We start from the raw sequence: 20,101 nt of genomic DNA, 5'->3' as shown, positions 1-20,101 counted from the left end.
TTCCACCTCTTTTTTTATTTATTTATTTTCATTTGATTTGCTCTTTTCCTGACCGACACCTGTCCTTCGGGTCACTCCTTCACTCCTTCACTCCTTCACTCCTCACAGTAGTCTGAACAGCGTTAACAGTAGTGACTCCCGGGGATCCAGCGGCTCTCACTCTCATTCTCCTTCCTCCTCTTCTTCCTCCTCTTCCTCACACTTCCACCATCCGCCCCGTCACCATCACCGGTACCGCAGCTCCACGCTCCCCCAGCAGGCCCCGGCCCGGCTTTCCAGCATCTCCTCCCACGACTCGGGCTTCATCTCGTCCTCGCACGACCAGTACGTCTCGTCCAAGTCGTCCTCGCCGATGCCGGCCGAGGCCAAGGTAAGGATCCTCCTCCTCCTCCTCCTCCTCCTCGTACGGGTTAGAGGTTCTGGCGGGTTCTTAGGGAAGTGATTCCACGGCTGTTGTTCCGGAAACGAGTCCTGCCCAGAGCCAAACAGCTCGGCCTCATCCTGCTATTAAACCATAAACTGCTGCGACAGACTGCGGTTCCCCTTCCATCCCGGACCACCGCGGGGCTGCAGCTTAAAGTCTAAAACTTTTTAATGCTTTTTAAAGAGGATGTCTCCATCAGCAGCGCTGTTATGACATGAGGTTTTCAGATCCAGGAATATGGTCCAGAGGTGGGGGGTTCGTTTGTGGTCGGAGGTGGAACGATGACGAGGAGTTTTTATGACGAGTGTGATGCTGGTTTCTTGGCAAAGACGCTCATGTAACCTTTACTCACTATCCTGGGAATCTGTGCTCACCGTATTCCCAAGGAAACAAACTAAGAAGGAAGAGGAGTTATAGCGCCCCCTGGATCTGATTTTGGACCCTTGAAGTTTGTTCTATATGGAAGTCTATCAAGTGCTTGAATTGAACATTACTTATGTTGAAACTACACTTTTTTTTATTGAAAACCATTAAATAATTAAAAACAAATTAAACATTTTTTATTTGAAAAGCTGAATTGGTTCCTATTGAATAACATAAAGCAATAATTTCTGTATTTAAATGTTGAATTTACTCTTTTTCTACTTCAATTTAAAAACTATTATACCAACACTTTTATATTAACTTAAAGGGCCAGAAAATATATTTTCAAATTTTTGGAATTGGAATCTCTTGCTCTGTGAGTTAAAAAAAAACACATTCATTTTGAAAATATTTGAAATGTTAAAATCACTTATTTAAAAATATATATATACCTTTAAATATACAATTTATCTAATACAATTATTCCAAAATAAGTAAGTAAGTAAGTCATTTATATTTTTAGAGCACTTTTCCTGACCAGGGCCACAACGCCGTTAAATAATACTACATAAAATATATGCTGACCTGCTCTAGTAGAAGAACTTACATTTCTCTGATCCTTAAAACTCTACACTGGCTGCCAGTTTCTTTCATGATCAACTTTAAAATTTGGTTTCTTACTTTCAGATCTATTCATGGTCAGGCTCCTCATATAAACATGTTTAAATTCAATTTTTATTTTTAAAAAAAAGAAATTTTTAATTAAAAATGTTAGCATTACATCAAAAAAAATTGTTGTCATTTTTTGATTGATAAACTTCCATAGATCTTGGTTTGAGAATTTCGTGAGGGTGGTGCACGACGCGCATGAGGACGGTGGTGATTGACAGGATTATAAAGATGTGGGCGGAGTCTTCGTTGACTATGATGTTGGCTGATGATATGGTGATTTGTAGGCAAGATGGTACTTTAGGTAGGAGGAGTGTAGACTGGGTGGAAACATCAGTATCAAACATAAGGCTTGAGGAGCAAATCTAGCCCACCATTTGAGTGGATGTGGTCAAAAAAAGGGGGAACCTGATGAAAGGTGGATGGCGGTGATTGTGTTTGTGCTTCAAACAATCGTCTATTATGTTTTGATGAAGGAAAACCCAAGTGTTTTTAGAGTAAACATGGTTATATTTATACAAAATGCAGCTGCTACGACATTATTTCAGGTGTGAGTTTAGATCACATGGTGCCGCGACTCTTATCTATCTTAAATCATTTATTAAAAGATGATTCATTGCTTGGATTTAGGCTTTTTTTTTGGTCTGTCGCCACAATTTGAGGTCGGACTGTAAACAATCAACTGTCAAGTCGTATTAAGACATGAGTTCTGTGTGTGATAATTAAGTTGTGTGTCATTTAAGTGCAGTATTTATGCTGGAAATGTGGTCGTGAACCAGGCTGGAGCTCATTCTTCTGACACTGATATGAATCTAATCTTCACGTACGGCTCCAGATACATTCTTTAAGTTTCCACATGAGCTTTTTGACGACGTTCCAGAACAAACTTCAGCTGCTGTCTTTGCTATTAACACAACGCCATGAATCCCAGAGAAGTCTCTTGGCAAAGACTTCTGACTAACCAACTAACTAACAACTTCACGGAGCAGTCGTCTTAACAATACAAGTATATATGTGTAGTATTGTCGAGTACTTGACTCTGGTGTTGTAGTATTTACAGACCACATGACTCTTGACGAAGTCATAGCTGCTTTCATTTGTTTTCAAACCAAAATATGTCCAAACATCAGCTTTAAAAGCTGCTGGAGTCACTGTATCCTCTCGTCCTCAGTCATCGTCACTGAATTTCATAGTTCCTTTAGCTGCAGAGAAGGTAATGACTGCTGCCAGCTAGCAGCCCAGAGTTAAACGGCAACACAAAAATGAACAAAAGGCATGAATTTTTGCACGTTAATTGTAAATATTAAGGAATCTAGTTGTTTTTATTTCATACACAATTAATAAATATATAAAATCCTAAAATAAATATGACCAAAAGAATATTTTTATCTGAAAGTTTTTTAATAAACAACACAGTCCAAAAACTTACAGAGGTTGATAGAGAACTTGGGGAAATTGTCCATAGGTATGAGTGTGTGTGTGAATGGTTGTCTGTCATTGTGTGCCCTGCGACAGACTGGCGTCCTGTCCAGGGTGTCCCCTGCCTCTCTCCCAATGTAACTGGTATAGACTCCAGTCTCCCTGCGACCCCCAGAAGGGATAAAGCGGTAGAAAATGAATGAATGAACAACATGCTGTTGAATATCAATGCAATATCGTATCCTCTCGTCCTGAGTCATCGCCAGGGATCTTGCAGGATTTCGCTGTTGACTACTGCCATCTAGTGGCTGGTGTTTTATTTGCAAAACAAAAAATACTGTGAATTTGCATGTAATTGCAAATCAAATAAATGTTATTTAAACATACTTTATTGCAATGTAAACAATTAAGGAACTATTTTAAAAGTTATTTTATAACATTAAAAAGAATATTGTGATATTTGTTGGTGTATTTTCTTCCAGCCCTCGTCTAACACTCTCGCCTTCTCTCTCTCTCTCCCGTCTGTTCTTCTTCTTCTTCTTCTTCTGCTCTGCCAGCCTTGCCTGAGCTCGTCCGAAGTGTCCGAGTCCGGACCCGTGTACGGCGACACTGACCGGCATGTTGCTGCAGCTCCGCACGGCACTGACCAGGTGAACCACACGCACACCCTTGGACCCCCAACACACTGAACACCCCCGAAACCACCCCCCGAGGGAACAGTCCATCACATTTTTCCATTTTTTTGTTTGCCTTTATGATTTTCCTCATCCTTTGTTTTTGTTTGTCTCTTTTGTTGACGTCCGTCCTCACGACCACAGTTGTCCAATGGTTTTGAGCACTACAGCCCGAGCGGCTCCCCCTTCCTGCACGGCAGCGGGGGGAGTCTGGGCTCAGGGTCCGGCACCGCCTTCCCCTTCTACCCTCCGCCCTCGTCCTCCTCCGTCACGTCCTCCTCCTGCCCCACTCGCTCATGGTCCCGACCCGCCTCAGCTCTCTTGCCAGACTTCCCCGCCTACTGCACGCTGGGCTCGCCCATGGTGCCCTCGTCCCGGGTCCCGAGCTGGAAGGTTTGTCCTCCTCGACCTCGACCTCTCTGACCCTTTTCATCGCTGCCGAGAAAGACTCTTGACCTGAAATACATTAAATAATAAATTAAATTGATGTCATTTCAACTGGTAATTACAAATTCAAACAATGCATATTTTTATGGAAGTATATCAGTGACATCACAATATTCAATTGTAAACTTTGAAAATTCGATTTTTTTCATTAATTATTCATTAAAATTAACATTTTTTTTGAATTACTTAAATAAGTAACTTAAATTAATTACTTTATTGAATTAAGGATATTTATTTTTAAATATTGGAATTATAATGTCAAAGTTAACGTGTAAAAAGTATTTGTTTTTTAATTAAAAATTGTTTTCGTTTTCGTTTTAATTACATTTTTAACATTACAATATACAATAATTGCATTAAACTACTTTTATTATCGCTTAAAAAGCAACATTACAATAAACAACAACCAATAAAGTTTTAACATTTTAAATGTTACTATTAAACTATTCAATATTCTAATGTCACTTATACCTCCATATATCTAGAGACATTTTTTTTTAATTTAAAATAAACAAAAATGATGTCATAAACAGGAATTTGCATTTCTTTTGATAATATAACATTTAATTCAAGGTTAGAATTTTAATTTAAACGTTAATCAAAAAATATTAATTCGAATTATTTTTTATAGATTTTCAATCATATGCAATACATCGAGAATCTTTCTAAAGTTTTTACTTAACATGTTTTTTAAATAAATGAATGTATTTATCTTTCACGGCCTGGTGAGGGCGCTAATTCGCATTTATTTTCCTGCAAAAACAGACAAGAAGAAGAAAACTATGGTAGTGGAAATAATAAAAAAGAGGTAACCACATGAAAAACTATGTAAGAGAAACTACACAACAGCTACAGTAAGATACTTGAATCCACTGCAGTTGTGATGAAAAACAAACACTTTTTAACTTAAACTGAAGGAGCCACAAAAATAACGAAACCCTCAGGAGACAAAATAAATAGAACATTTTCCTGCTTTATTTTGTGACTTTTATACGAAGAGAATCATGTCATTGTTTATGTTGAATTCATCCTGTTTTCATTATTGTTTTTATTGTTTAATACAAAAATACAAATATGTATTCGGTGATTATCCACTGTGTTGCTTCTGGGTCAAGATGACCCGAAGGAGGTCTGGGAAAAAATGTGTTTGTGTTATCCCTTGTGTTGTGTTTGTGTTCTGGATGCCATGGTGGTTGTTCACCTTGTCCCAGAGACAACACAAGAGATACCACAAACACATTTGTCTTGGGGCCTTCGGGTCACCTTGACCCATAGATAACACAAGGGATACCACAAACGCATTTGTTTTCTGGGTCCTGGGGTCAACTTTACCCACAGATAACACAAGGGATACCACAAACACATTTGTTTTCTGGCTCTCAGGTCAACTTGACCCAGAGACAACACAAGGGATACCACAAACACATTTCTGTTCAGGCCCTCTGGTCAACTTGCCCCAGAGATAACACAAGGGTTAAAATCTTATCAGAACCGTGGTAGAACCAAGCATCTGATCCACGTTCCTCTCCAGGACTGGGCGAAGCCGGGTCCGTACGACCAGCCCATGGTCAACACTCTGCGCAGGAAGAAGGACAAAGAAGCTCCTGCCAGTAACGGAGTCTCCTCTCCAGACTCTGGCCCGACCTCGACCTCGGCACCGGTGCAGAGCCAAGTCTCTGCGGCACTCAAGGTCAGTCCCACGAGGCTCCTCCAGACTTGGTGTTTTGGACTCATTTTCGGTTTGGTCACCACAACATGTCCATCAGCGACCGCTTGGATTTTTCCAGAGACATCAGAAGGTTCCTCGTGACTCACCCAGATGTTTTTTTCACTGTTCCTCAGGCCGGGGAGGTCGAAGTCCACGAGGAACTGACTCTGGCTCTGTCCAAGGGTCTGCAGCTGGACAACCAGAGGTCCAGCCGGGAGTCCATCCAGTGCTCTAGTGGATACAGCACTCAGACCAACACGCCCTGCTGCTCCGAAGACACCATACCTTCTCAAGGTGACTCAAGAATCACAAGAAGTCTCCTCTTTAGACTCTTTTTGGGGGTTTTTATTATTATTTTCAAATAATTGAATAAAATCATTTCTATATTGATTTGTCTTTTAAAATATTACAAACAAATATATAAGTATTTTTTAAAGTGAATATATATATTTTCTACACATAGTGTTTGATATTATAATTCTATTCATTCAAAAATAAATGTTCGAAATTCAATATTTTTTCATTTATAGTCTTTTAAATTCAATATAAAAATGTTATGTTGGTATAACGGTGTCACCAGACATTACCAATAGAGCACCGAGCTAGTTTTTTCAGCCAATCACGCGACGTGCAGACGATCATGTGACATGTGACATTTTTATACTGAATTTAAACGGCTACAAATTAAAAAATAGTGACTTAAGAAAATTAAATTTTGAATAATTGGAATTAAAATAAGAAACTCTATGTGTAAAAGTTAAATTAGCTCTTTTTGAAAATATTAAATTCTAATAAAAAACGAGTCAACATTTCAACGTAGACATTTTTCAAATTCAATTGTTGCCGAAATTCAATAGAAAACTGCGAAAGTTTCAGTTTTTTAAATGTTAAATTCAAGCGTTCAATACCCACTGACTTGTATCTTCCTCTGGTTCTGACTCTAGTCTCCGACTACGACTACTTCTCCATGGCGGGCGACCAGGAGAGCGAGAACCAGCAGCAGCAGCCGGACTTCGACAAGTCGTCCACCATCCCCAGGAACAGCGACATCGGCCAGTCGTACCGCAGGATGTTCCACACCAAACGACCGGCGTCCACGGCCGGACTGCCCAGCACACAAGCCCCCTACCCCGGACCGGGGAACAACTACCCCGGTGGGGGGTATCCTTCCACGCCCACTCAACAACCAGGAGCTTATCCCGGGACCCCTTCAGGTGCTGATCCTCTTTGTGTTCTTGAATTATCAACTAGCATTAGGAACAAACAAACAAAAAAGTACTAAAAGTCATATTCAGAACTTTTATTTTTCTCATTGTTTTATGCACTAATAACTGATAAGATTTGTGTAATTTTTTTATGTAAAAAATAAAATAAAAAACGTAAAAACTAGGAGAAAGTTAATTGAAATATGTTAAATATATAATCAAATTATTAGAGTTATTCCTGTTTTAATATATTTTTAAAATGTTAAGATAAATATTAGAATTCAAGGGATACCACAAACACATTTGTTTTCGGGCCCTCGGGTCACCTTGACCCAGAGACCACACAAGGGATACCACAAAAAACATTTGTTTCCAGGGCATCGTGTCACTTTGACCCTGAGATAACACAAGGTATACCACAAACACATTTGTTTTTCGGGCCCTCAGGGCACCTTGACCGAGAGACAAAACAAAGGATACCACAAACACATTTGTTTAATTATTGACTATAAAACAAAATGTTTGAAATCCAAGTTTACAAAATTAAAATGTATTATATTTTTTCTGCCCAAATTTTAATATAATAATTCTGTTTATATATACATATTCATATTTCTAAATAAATACAATGTTTTAAGGCATATGACAAAATAAAAATGTTAATGAAAAATGTTATAGTATTATATGAAATGTAAGCGAAAGTAAAATATATACAGTGTATATATATATATATAAAATCACATTATTGCTATATATGATTTAAATTTATTTTTTATTAATAAAAGACCGATTATTATTATTAAAACAAAATTCTATTATTTAAAAAATGTGATAGATACAACATGTATATAATACTTTCATGTACATTTTTATGATAGAAGTTATTACTGACTATAGTAAAAATCAAAAGATTGAAAAATTGTTAGAGTTTTTATTTTCCTTTAGATGAGGAGGAAAGAAAAAACAGAAATAAGAAAAAGTAACATAAGTATTTGTTATAAAAGCAGTTTTAATTCAAATTTTGAATGAATTAAAATTCTTAATCATGAAAAAAACACCTAAATCCAAGTTTCCAAAAAATAAAAATTGTATTATTAATTGTTTATTAACATATTATTATTGTTTCCTGCCGATAATAAAATGTTGTCACTCCTCCTTCCAGGCTCCTCTTGTGCAGGTCAGGGGTTTTATCCCGGATCCGGTTCCTACAACGGCTCGTATCCGTCCAGCCAGGGCCCGGTTATCATCACCCCGGGGACCGCCACCATCCGCCGCACCCCGTCCTCCAAGCCCTCGGCCCGACGCTCCTCCTCCCTGGTGGGCACCGGACCCATCCCCATCCGGACCCCGGTCATCCCCGTGAAGATCCCCACCGTCCCGGACCTGAACGGGAGGAGGCGAGCGGACGAGACCACCACAGGACGAGGTGGAAGAGGAGAAGATCCGGACCTGGTGGTGTCGTCCTGGAGCGGTCAGGCCTCCACCAACCCGCCCTTCTTCCCGCCGTCCAATCAGACGGAGGGCGGCGGCGAGGAGGCCGACGAGGACGGGAACATGTTGGTCGCCATCAGGAAGGGAGTGAAGCTGAAGAGGACCCGAACCAACGACCGCTCGGCTCCTCGGATCGCGTGATCGGAACCTCCTCGGATCTCGTGTTCTGGAGCGAACACTTCCTGACACTCAGAGCCAGTAAACAGTTTTTCCCGACGACTCGACGTCTGCGATCGACATCTGAACTTGAAACTCATCTATTCAGCATTTATTTCAACGCTCGTAGAAATATTCAAAAAAAATGTATATGTTTTCTATATATTTTACAAATAGATATGTTTATAAAACGTGTGTTTAGATCGTGTGTGGAGCAGCAGCTGCATGAATCAACCTATAAAAGCACATTTAAACAATATTTAAATCATCGATACTTTGTATTATATCAAGATTACAAATGTGTGTACAAAAAACTACCAAAAAAAAAATATTGTGAGCCTCTGATGCGTTCAAGTGTGTAGTAGCGCTGTGACGCCATGTTTGGTACATGTATGAAAATGTAAATATTTACTTCCTCGCATGCTTTTCTTTTTTATTTATTAATTTTTTGATATTTGTGGATCCAGTTAATTTCACAAACGTTAACAGTATTACATTTAGCCAAAGCATTTTTTTTTTCTTTTATTAAATTGTAAATAAACAACAAAATGTTGCTTAGTCTGCGTTTTCCAAAGACAATTTATTTTAAAATAAATCTAGTTTGGACTGAAGATTTAAACGTTATCGCATGAAAACATGCAGCTGAAAACTGACAAATCATTTGTTTTATTTGTGGATAAAACCTGTTCATAGTAAGATAAGCCTCGTAAATACATAGTTTATCAGAGTTATCGATAAATGTCACTAAAATATATATATAAATATCCAAATTTAAAGCTTTTATTAGAAGTTCAGCTGTGAGAGTTGATCTCTCCACACGTCCCTGTACAGTCTCACGGGCTCTCGCTCAAGTTTGTTCCCACAAAAGTTATTTTCTGTTTATTGAAGGCTTTTTGCATTATAAATAAAAAAGTGTATTTTGCCTTGAAAAAGTGTTTTTTTTGTGTCGTGCTTTGTCCCTTAGCAACCACGAGGGGTCAGTGTCGCCCAAGCGTTCTGTAAGACTTGCAGAATAAAGTGTATGTTTAAAAAATGTTATTAAGAAGCACAAACTGTAAAATATCATCACATTAAATTTAATAAATCATATTTATTGAATCATATAGTTAAGTAAGTAAGTAATATTTATTTGTATAGCGCTTTTCCAGACCAGGGTCACAAAGCGCTTAAACAATCAAAACAATATTCAATAAAGTATATATATTTAAAGATCAAGATAAAACTGAGAAGACAACAGGAGTTCCAGAAAATCAAGGAAAAGCCTGAACAAATAAAAACGTCTTACGATGTTTCTTAAAGTTAAGAGGGAACTTTACAAAAAATGAAATGGCAATTAAATGTACAATGTACACCCTAATTTCCGGTGAAAACTCACCAAAAACCACAATATAATTAACAATTTCACAAAGTAAACTCGTAAATTTCACATTTTTTACCACTTCTTTTTTGAGCGGGTGACACATAACCTCCACATTGTGTCATATTTCCTGTGGGTGTGGACCAGGAATGCGTGGAAACCGAATAGCAGAACAGTGAGGCATCAGTACACGCCCAAAAAAAAAAAAACACATTTATTTTGCAATAATCCACCGCAAAACTCAACATTTCAGAGACTATATAAAGATGAGAAAATATAAACAAGTTTAATATTAAAAATAAAGATGTATTAAAATGTGTTTTGGTTTTAATTAATTGATTAAAACCATAAAACAAATACTAAAAACTGTAATAATAGTTATTTATTTATTTCTACTGTCCTTGACGTGTCGCGTACGTGATGACGTAGGCGCTGACGTCACGCTTACGCTACAGTACCAGCTTCTCTCCTGGAGGAAAAAAAACATTTCCTGACCGGAGCCTCCTCGTCTCTCCTCCTCCGTCTCTCCTCTCTCTCGTCCGCCCTCCTCCTCGCTCCTGGCTCGAGGAAATATGCGATATTCGCCGTCGCTCTTCTGTCGCTCGAGTGTCGCGGAGTGTCCCGGAGTTTAGCCCCCGAGCTCGGCGCTCATCGCTCGGTTCCTCCCGGAGGTTGTTGGACGGGACGAGCCGAGCATCGACGGAGGTGCGTCCGGGATGACAAGTTCAAATGTGTCTAGAAATACTCTTTTATTTCCAGCTAAACCGAGTAGAAACCAGGGTTGACACCCGTAGCTTGTGTTTGTATAACGTTTTAATATCAATGTCATCTTTTTTTTAACCTTAAATCACCATTTTTTTTTACAACCGTAATCTTGACTCGTGGTGCGTTCAGGTGCACTCGGTCTGACTCATGACCCTCCTCCTCACTGCAGGTTCCAAAGTCTCGTGATGCTGCCTTGCCTGAGGGGGGTTCTCCGACCCGCTCTCGCGTGGAGAGCCGGGATGGCGAGAGGAGGACTCGACCATCACCACAACCATCATCATCATCATCATCCCCTGATGGTGCCGCGGTGTCACCTGGGTACTCACCCGGAACCCGTGGAACCCCTCAACTCGCCACAGGGGGCCAAAGAGTTCATCTACAGCCTCCATCCCACCGAGAGGACGTGTCTGCTCCGGGAACTGCACAAGTTCGAGTCCATAGCCATCGCTCAAGGTAGGAGCTGTTTTCTGAACGTATTGACTATTATTCAGGGATCTGGAGTTCCATCTGGATCCAGAAAACTTTTGAAGAATTTACTTATATGAAATCTGCATTTGTAATTCCATAATTATATATTTAAACAAGCATTTAGGGAGAAAGCCCTGGACAGACCCAGAAGACATAACATAATTATAGTTTAAAATACAGTTTATTATTATTTAGTGTTATGTTGTTTCATCTGGATCCAAGAAACTTTTGAAGGATTTACTTTTATGACATCTACATGTGTAGTTTGATAATTATATCTTTAGGAAGCTTTTAGGGAGAAGGCCGTGGGCGGATCTAGAAAACGTCACATAAATGAACTTACAAAAATATGCTATATTATTATTTAGTGGTCTGGAGTTCCATCTGGATCCAGGAAACTTTTGAAGAATTTACTTTTATGGCATCTACATTTGATAATTATATCTTTAAACAAGCTTTTAGGGAGAAGGCCGTGGGCGGATCTAGAAAACAACACATAAATGTACTTACAAAAATATACTATATTATTAAGTGGTCTGGAGTTCCATCTGGATCCAGGATGTATTTGTAGAATTGGACGTTTGCTTGCACCATTATACTTATAAGCAAGCTTTTTGGGAGGAGACCCTGGGCAGATCTAAAAAAAAATTAAAATAAATGTTGTTTACAAATATATATTAATTTAATTTATTGTTCTGAAGTTCCATCTGGATCCGGCAAACGTTTGAAGAATTTACTTTTATGAAATCTACATTTGTAGTTTGATAATTATATCTTTAAGCAAGCTTTTAGGGAGGATGCCATGGGCAGACCCAGAAGACGAAACCTAATTATATTATTATTATTATTTAGTGTTATGTCGTTTCATCTGGATCCAAGAAACCTTTGAAGAATGTATCGTGTGCTTGTTTGACATTTACATGTGTAGTTCCATAATTATATCTTTAAACAAGCTTTTAGGGAGGAGGCCATGGGCAGACCCAGAAGATAATACATAAATGTAGTTACAAATATAGTATATTATTATTTAGTGGTCTGGAGTTCCATCTGGATCCAGGATGTATTTGTAGAATTGGACGTTTTCTTGCAACATTATACTTATAAGCAAGCTTTTTTGGGAGGAGACCCTGGGCAGATCTAAAATAAATGTAGTTTACAAATATATTTGAATATTATTTATTGTTCTGGAGTTCCATCTGGATCCGGCAAACGTTTGAAGAATTTACATTTGTAGTTTGATAATTATATCCTTAAGCAAGCTTTTAGGGAGAAGGCCTTGAGAAGACCCAGAAGACAAAATTATATATTAATAATAATAATTCAAAATACAGTTTATTATTATTTAGGTGTTTTGTGGTTTTATCTGGATCCAAGAAACCTTTGAAGAATTTATCGTGTGCTTGTTTGCCATCTACATGTGTAGTTCCATAATTATATCTTTTAAAAAGCTTTTAGGGAGAAGGTCGCGGGCGGATCTAGAAAACAACACAAAAATATACTATATTATTATTTAGTGGTCTGGAGTTCCATCTGGATCCAGGATGTCTTTGTAGAATTGGAGGTTTGCTTGCACCATTATACGTTTTATCTATAAGCAATCTTTTTGGGAGGAGGCCCTGGGCAGATCTAATAAAAATAAAAATAAATGTAGTTTACAAATATATTTTAATATAATTTATTGTTCTGGAGTTCCATCTGGATCCGGCAAACGTTTGAAGAATTTACTTTTATGAAATCTACATTTGTAGATTGATAATTATATCTTTGAGCAAGCTTTTAGGGAGATGGCCCTGGGCAGACCCAGAAGACAAAATGATATACTAATAATAATAGTTAAAAATACAGTTTATTATTATTTAGCGTTATGTCGTTTCATCTGGATCCAAGAAACCTTTGAAGAATGTATCATGTGCTTGTTTGACATCTACATGTGTAGTTCTATAATTGTATCTTATGAACAAGCTTTTAGGGAGGAGGCCCTGGGCAGATCTAGAAAACAAAATACAAATGTAGTTACACATATAGTATATTATTATTTAGTGTTCTGGAGTTCCATCTGGATCAAGGAAACATTTGAAGAATCTATCCTGTTCTAGTTTGACATATAGATTTGTTTTTGCATCTTTATCGTTGAGCATACCTAGAAAACAAAATATAAATATAGTTTACAACATAGTTTATATATTTGATTAGATAGATAGATGTTACAAAGAAATAGAACACAGAGGCATGCAAGTTATGTACAGTCTAAAATATACTGAAACATATGTCTAAGAAGGAAAAAAATAAAATAAAGCAATAAAAAAAAATATATATATATATATATATATATATATATATATATATATATATAAAAAACGTTAAAAAGAATGGGATGAGTCTGCGTCATGTATGATGGCATGGGGGGATTATGCTTTAATATTTGCACCAGATTTTTTATTTCCCATAACGGTGGTATTCTGGAGTTCCATCTGGATCCAGGAAATGTTTGTAGAATTGGACGTTCGCTTGTACCATTATACTTTGTATCTATGAACACGCTTTTTGGGAGGAGGCCCTGGGCAGGCCCAGAAAAGAAAATATAGCAAACATATATTTTATTTTAATTGATTTTTCTTATTGTGTTTGTCGGTCTGTTAGCAAAAATAACCTTCAGATTTATTTCAATGAAACTATCAGGAAACATTCCTCTTAAGAAAAGGACAAATAACTTCAGAAATGTGTTGGTTTTTGGGTCTGGAGTTGAAGAATTTTCCATTTAAATGTGAAGTTCCTTCATCATATCTTTCAAAAAGCTTTTCAGGTGGAGGCCCTGGGCAGACAGAAAACCAAACGTAACAAAAAACAGTTTATACTTATATTTATACTTGAATATTTACATTTTTTAATCATCTGTCATCAATGACATTTTCAAGAAATGTTGAAAATAGCAAAAAGTAGTTCCGTCAGGATCCAGAAAGGACTCGAAGGATTTGTCATTTACTTGAAAGTCTCTGTATCTTCAAATAAGCTTTTTAAAACTACACAATCGTTTCATCACAAAAGTGTATTTTCATTCATTTAATGGTGTTTGGTGAGCTCCTCTGCAGAGGTATGCGCTCTCTGAGTGCTTCTCCACATGCTTCGTTTGATCCAGTGTGTGTGTGTGTGTGTGTGTGTGTGTGTGTGTGTGTGTGTGTGTGTGTGTGTGTCGGGGTGTGAATTCCACACCGGCCTCATCACCGCCGACAAAAAGGTCACAGCCTTCGGCAAAACAAGGTCTAGAATTGTGTAGTTGAAGCGCACAACGGTCGCGATGCAGCATCGATTCTGCAGACAAACCGCTCTTCCTCGCCCTGACCTTTGACCTCCCCATGAGGAGGGAAGTGAGAATATATGCATGAGATATAATACAACGAATAGATTATACAACAAGGATCTTGATGTTCATGTTAATTTAATGGAAATATTAATGAAACACACCGTGATGATTGACAGTTGCTCTCAATTGCGTCGACGCTGTTGTGCCTGAAACATTCCTCAGAGATTTGTGCTTCAGTCGGAGTGAGAGCTCCGGCTCCGGAAAAGCAAACAAAGTCCGGTCCGTGCTCGATACAACCAGTTTGTCATTAGATGTGTCGACCAAAAAAACAACAAAAATAAATGGTTCTGGTCCTTCGTAGTCGCTCGTAGAGGACGGCAGAAGAACCCTGCTGAGGGGTCACCTGCTCACTCTGTCGCCTCGCATTTTAAAACTGACTTTTTATGTCTTAATTTAATCAAATTCTGATGAACTAGGTCACTTTTTTTATTAGCCTTGTGCTTCACAGGAAGTTCTATTGAACCGGTTGAGTTGATGTTTTTTAAAAATTCTGTCTCATTATTTTCGCTTATATTTTAGGCTATTTGGTCGATCAGGAAAATGGCCGATACGATAAGTATCACTATACAGGAACAACGATACAACATATTATAATATAATGTTACACAGTAGTAACAAGTATATATTTGTAGTATTGTCGAGTACTTGACTCTGGTGTTGTAGTATTTACAGACCACATGACTCTTGACGAAGTCGTAACTACTTTCATTTGTTTTCAAACAAAATATGTCCAAACATCTGCTTTAAAAGCTTCTGGAGATACTGTATCCTCTCGTCCTCAGTCATCGCCAGGATATCATGGGGTTTCGTTATTGCTCTAGCCGAAAAGGGGCGTAATGACTGTTGCCTTTTTTTAATTTTATACACACTTTATACACATATAAACAATAAAAGAACTTGGGGTTTAAAAATGTATCAATACAGTATCATTAAAGAAATAATTGCGATATTAAAGTATCAATATTTTTTTTACACACCTAGCTTCATGTTATGATTCCTATATATAAATATACATTTTCATTTACTCATATTTAATGTCAAATATAACAGAACCTCACGCCTTCAATAGAAAGTTTGGATTTCGGTGAATGAATTTAATATAAATTAATTTAAAAAAAGAAAAATAATATTGAAGACATTGCGACAACTTTCTTTTGTTTCCAATGACAACGACCTGAGGAATTACGAAGAATGAAAATAACGTCGTGAAACTTTACGTAATAAGGTTGACGGTACGATTTCATTGTGACAAAAATGATCCGGTTCAGTCTGGAATCTCTTGACACACAATAATGACAGCGAAGCGTCAACATTCATCTAAACCTACATACTTCTCAAGACCCATCTCCAAAAAGACGGGCTAAAATTGGCAACTGCGACGTCGAAAACTAAAGGTCACCCAAAACACCATTTTCCGTATGCTAATGACATACTTGATATTTCCCCGGCGTGCCGAGCCGGACGAAAATAAACCCCGCAGACGTTCAGGTGTGACTTCAGACCTGAAGCGAAGGTGACTGACGACAAATAAAGTCTTTCTCCGTCAGCTGCTTTTTTTTTCCGACGCCGGTTCTTCAAAGACGACTGGTTGACCTCGGATGAACTGCTGTCTCAGATGATCCGACGATAGATGCTGATAAACCCGTCGCAGGAATCCATCGCTCAGCGGAAACGCTGCTGAGAAACAGGTTCCATCGACCACCGACTCGTGAGGAGAACAGGCTGTAAACACACTCCAGTTAATCCCTGGTGGTGCGAGAAAGGTGAGTCTCGAACGAGACCGCAGAAGGAAAGGAACTTTAGACTTTAATGAAGTCTCATAAAAAAAACCCACAAGGCAAAGTGGCAGCTGGAGACTTTTCCTTTGGATGCATCGTAGCGACCCTCGAAAAAAAATGGCATTAGTGGAGCGGAACGCGTCCAAAAAAAGACTCCAATAAAATCCAACCGAGGTCCTCCATCTTGAAATCAATGGCAATAGTTTCGTCAAAAGTGTAACCGAAAACAAAAGCTCTCCGTGTTGAATCGGCGCCGCTTTAATGAGCCTCGTTTTTCCTCCTGATTTGTCGCTAAAGATTCTCTTTTTGACGAACATTGGGGGAAAAAAAGGAGCCTCATAAATATGGTGTGGAATCAATACCGTGTCCTGCAGGAGGACGTCTCGTTGGATTTATGTTTACAAGGCAGGATCCTGGAACAAACGGGATCGTGATGTGGAGTCGACACATGTTTGCACCTTTAGTCTTGTTGTGTTTTGTTATTTTGGGGGGAAATGTTGATTTAGAAACAACTGGTTCATGCTGCGTTTGTTCAAAGCAGAAAATATTCTCACAGCATCCACTTGAAGTTGAAGCAACACAGTTTTCTACCAGGAATTTTGAAATACAGAGAGTTTTTAAAGGGAAAAAAAAAGAAGAATGATGTGGTCAATAGAGGGGGATCTTTAATACTACTCATTTTGTTGTTTTTGATGTGGATTTAACTGTGACTCAAGGCCATTTTTTGTCTTTTTCAGTTTCTATTTAACAAAAATGTAGACGCTTTTCTCGCCCGGAAATCTGTATCTTTGTCACCTCTAGCTTAAGATGGAACAGACAAGATTTGTTTGTATCTAATAAAAAAAAAAACACCAAAAAAACAATATGTTTAGATGTTAGATATAATAAAAAAGATTGTCATTCTTCTTTAAATAATGTCAGATTATATGAAAATGAAGCATCTTTCTTTTTAAACACCAATTAGGAATGAAAGGACGTAAAGCAGAAGCAGGTCCGATAACTCCGGTTTATCGCAATATTTTTTACGATACTATATCGATTTAAAAGCAAATTCATATGTTTTTTTGGTTTTTTTTTCTTCTTTTGGCTTTTATATTTGTGTTGCAATTCCGCTTTGTGCCGTTAGATGGAAGCTATCATTACATCCTCCGTTGCTAAGGGAACAGTCAAATCCTGGAGATCTCGGTGATGACTGAGGACGAGAGGATACAGTGACTCCAGCAGCTTTTAAAGCTGATGTTTGGACATCATTTGGTTTGAAAACAAATGAAAGCAGTTACGACTTCGTCGAGAGTCATGTAGTCTGTAAATTATTCAACAAGTACTCTGAAATTGTATAATTTTTCTTTATTTCCCAACTAAATAAGTAAACTACTAATATGAAATAAAAGTGTTTAAAAACATACATTTTGCTGTAAATGTTAATTTTCCCTAAAGTATCCAGAATATTCACAGATACTTCTAATATGTTGGGCAATACTACAAATAAATCAATGTTGAATACCTGTCGCCCCCTAATGGACAAACTGGCAGTAGATTCGTGGTCATTAGCTCTAGATCTGGACGACTGAAAATAGCCGTTGCTATGATTTTAGCGTAGTAGCTTCTCAACTTTGTCGCTCCCCGAACCAAAACCTCCCGACATGAGACCAGACGTACGAGAATCATGTGGGTTGAACTGCAGAACCTGCAGGGTTAAGACGTCACCAAGACCTTTTCAAGACCTACCGCCTTATTGCTATTTTCCCTCGCGTTAGTTAATGAAACTCATGTCAGCTGACGCACAATCATCGTTTGTCTCGCAAAGTAATTTCCGATAAACTTCCCGAGGGCGACCCGGTGATGAGTGGAAGTTGCTCTTCCTTCAAAATTGCAGTAATATCTTGTGAACACCACCTCGTGTCTACCATAACCTGCTCTCTGCTCACAGCAACAGTTCAACACGGACGTTTAACTCGAGTAAACGTTGATCCCGTCGCGTTTTCTTAGCAGTTTGTAGTCAAAGAGCCTCGTTCATTATCGTGCCAAGTTTGTCACTATTGACAAATCACATCGACAACTAATCAGTTCCGACTTCGCCGAGCTTTTGTGAAACGCTTAGCGCTTCGAGATTGATTTGCGACCTTTAGACGACAAGGGAATGTGTTGTGAATAGACGCCTTTAAGGCTTGAGTGTCGGCGTGTCAAGCATGTCTTCAATAATTCACTATTGCTGGGATAGAAAGAACACATTTGTTATTTTAAATACTGAAAATAATTTAAACTCTTTTAACATCTCAATGAGTTTCTACACTTGTAACTATCTTCCTCTCGCTCAATTATTGCTGAACCTTTAGCAGTACTTTTTTTAATGTTGTTTAATTTTGTATGGTTTATTTTGTGGTTTCACTTTGAATTGTGGCCATTTGTTTTCTTATTATACGTGTCATTTTATTTCATTAAAACTCTTCCATCTTAACCATATAATCACAGCCATACAAATGATGATCTTCATTCCTAATCCATCCGACGTTGAACAAAATGGTGGTCGTAATGTGGTCGTTTGTAAAGCCGATTGTCTCCCGGGATACTGAACAGCATCCTCCAATTGCTACGTGTTCTTTGTTTGCTAATAGTCTGCTGAGATAATAGTCTAAATCAAAGTTAAAATATGTTATTTAGCCATAAATTGAAGCCATTTTAAGGTTAGTGTTCGGCTAAGGCATTGTGGTCGGTTCGTCCCAGCTCGCCAGGGGGCGATTTCTTTTCGAAAATAAGCAAATATTTTGAATACAGCGAAACCTGCACCAGTGTTTTTTTTTTCAAAAAACTTTTGCTCACTCCGGAGTAAAGTCCTCTTTCAGCACCGCTCAGCTATTTCCCATGCATTTACAATTAAGCTGAAATCTCTGAACCGCAGGAACTTAATTTCTGCAAAGATGTGCTTATTATTCCAGGTTTACTTTTTTTTTTTTTTCTTCTCACCTCCTGATCCGAGCAACGAGGAACCTTCCTGTACCTGAGGGACATCAACACTAGTTCGTTTGTCCTCCAATCTGTCTCTCCGTCTCTGTCTCTCGACCTCTATGGGGTCCTCGGGGCTCCTGGCTGGAGGTCACCTTGTTACTGCAGCAGCAGGAGACTCACCTCAGCAGGTCCAGTTTTAATGCTTAAATATTTAAATATGTCCTATATAGACGCATTCACAAGTCTCCCGGTGACCTAGTTTGAGCTATAGGTGACCAACGTGCAAAGAATATTATTATTATGGTTCATTTTCAAATGAGTTAAATCCCTCGTTTGACATTATCTTTCCTCATTATAACCCGAAGCCTCCCTTTTAACTGACATTACAGGACATTATCGTTCGTATCCCTCGTCGAGACGCTTTCCAGCAACGAACTAAATGGAGCGAAGCCAATTATAAAAGTGTAACACGAGGCTTCGTGAAACTGCGTCGCTCAGGTTTGAGCATCTGCCACGTTTACGGAGAGAAATCGAATCAATTATGGCGGACAGGTGTGTTCAATTAATGGAGATTCATCAGATGGAAAACAGAAGAACTCGGAGCCAGGATTTGTTTCTCGGAGGAATGCAATCCTGGCCGGGAAGAATGTGAAATGAAGTTAGAGAAATGAATCCATGCCAATTTTAGTTTGGCTTTTCTTATGGCAGCGAGCCTTGTTGACTCATCCAGAGTCAGAGCTTTTTCTGAGGTTTTTTGCTTCTTTGTGACCAGAACATCATCCCAAACATACTGATTCATCCAAGAGTCGACAACTATAGTGAAGAAACTTTTATTTAAACATTCAATTGGGACTCAATCACAGCTAGAAA

The 20,101-nt window shown here is 38.3% G+C and overlaps 2 protein-coding genes across 5 annotated transcripts in view; both read left to right on the top strand.

Moving 5' to 3' along the window:
- Positions 1 to 9,460, top strand: part of LOC148062834 (protein MTSS 1-like) — a 56,494-nt gene extending 47,034 nt beyond the window's left edge. The window contains exons 10-16 of one of the 4 annotated variants that reach the window (XM_087779015.1): positions 241 to 370; positions 3,433 to 3,525; positions 3,694 to 3,942; positions 5,528 to 5,686; positions 5,839 to 5,998; positions 6,649 to 6,918; positions 8,072 to 9,460. In XM_087779015.1, coding sequence (XP_087635141.1) covers positions 241 to 370; positions 3,433 to 3,525; positions 3,694 to 3,942; positions 5,528 to 5,686; positions 5,839 to 5,998; positions 6,649 to 6,918; positions 8,072 to 8,541 — 1,531 coding nt within the window. In that variant the 3' untranslated portion in view covers positions 8,542 to 9,460. Of the gene's footprint in view, positions 1 to 108; positions 371 to 3,432; positions 3,526 to 3,693; positions 3,943 to 5,527; positions 5,687 to 5,838; positions 5,999 to 6,648; positions 6,919 to 8,071 lie in introns of all 4 variants that reach the window. The other 3 variants (XM_087779013.1, XM_087779014.1, XM_087779016.1) reach the window with 3 other exon arrangements.
- A 931-nt stretch (positions 9,461 to 10,391) lies between these two features.
- The window catches only part of LOC148062833 (transmembrane protein 65-like), a 47,045-nt gene continuing 37,335 nt past the window's right edge, over positions 10,392 to 20,101 (top strand). Inside the window, exons 1-2 of the mRNA XM_087779031.1 lie at positions 10,392 to 10,618; positions 10,848 to 11,131. Of these exons, the coding sequence (XP_087635157.1) occupies positions 10,864 to 11,131 (268 nt within the window). The 5' untranslated portion in view covers positions 10,392 to 10,618; positions 10,848 to 10,863. The remainder of the gene's footprint in view (positions 10,619 to 10,847; positions 11,132 to 20,101) is intronic.

This window comes from Callionymus lyra, chromosome 17 (assembly GCF_982586985.1).
Source record: "Callionymus lyra chromosome 17, fCalLyr1.hap1.1, whole genome shotgun sequence".
Taxonomy (NCBI): Eukaryota; Metazoa; Chordata; class Actinopteri; order Syngnathiformes; family Callionymidae; genus Callionymus; species Callionymus lyra.
Note: the sequence above shows the minus strand (reverse complement) of the source record. Positions and strands in the feature narration are given on the sequence as shown.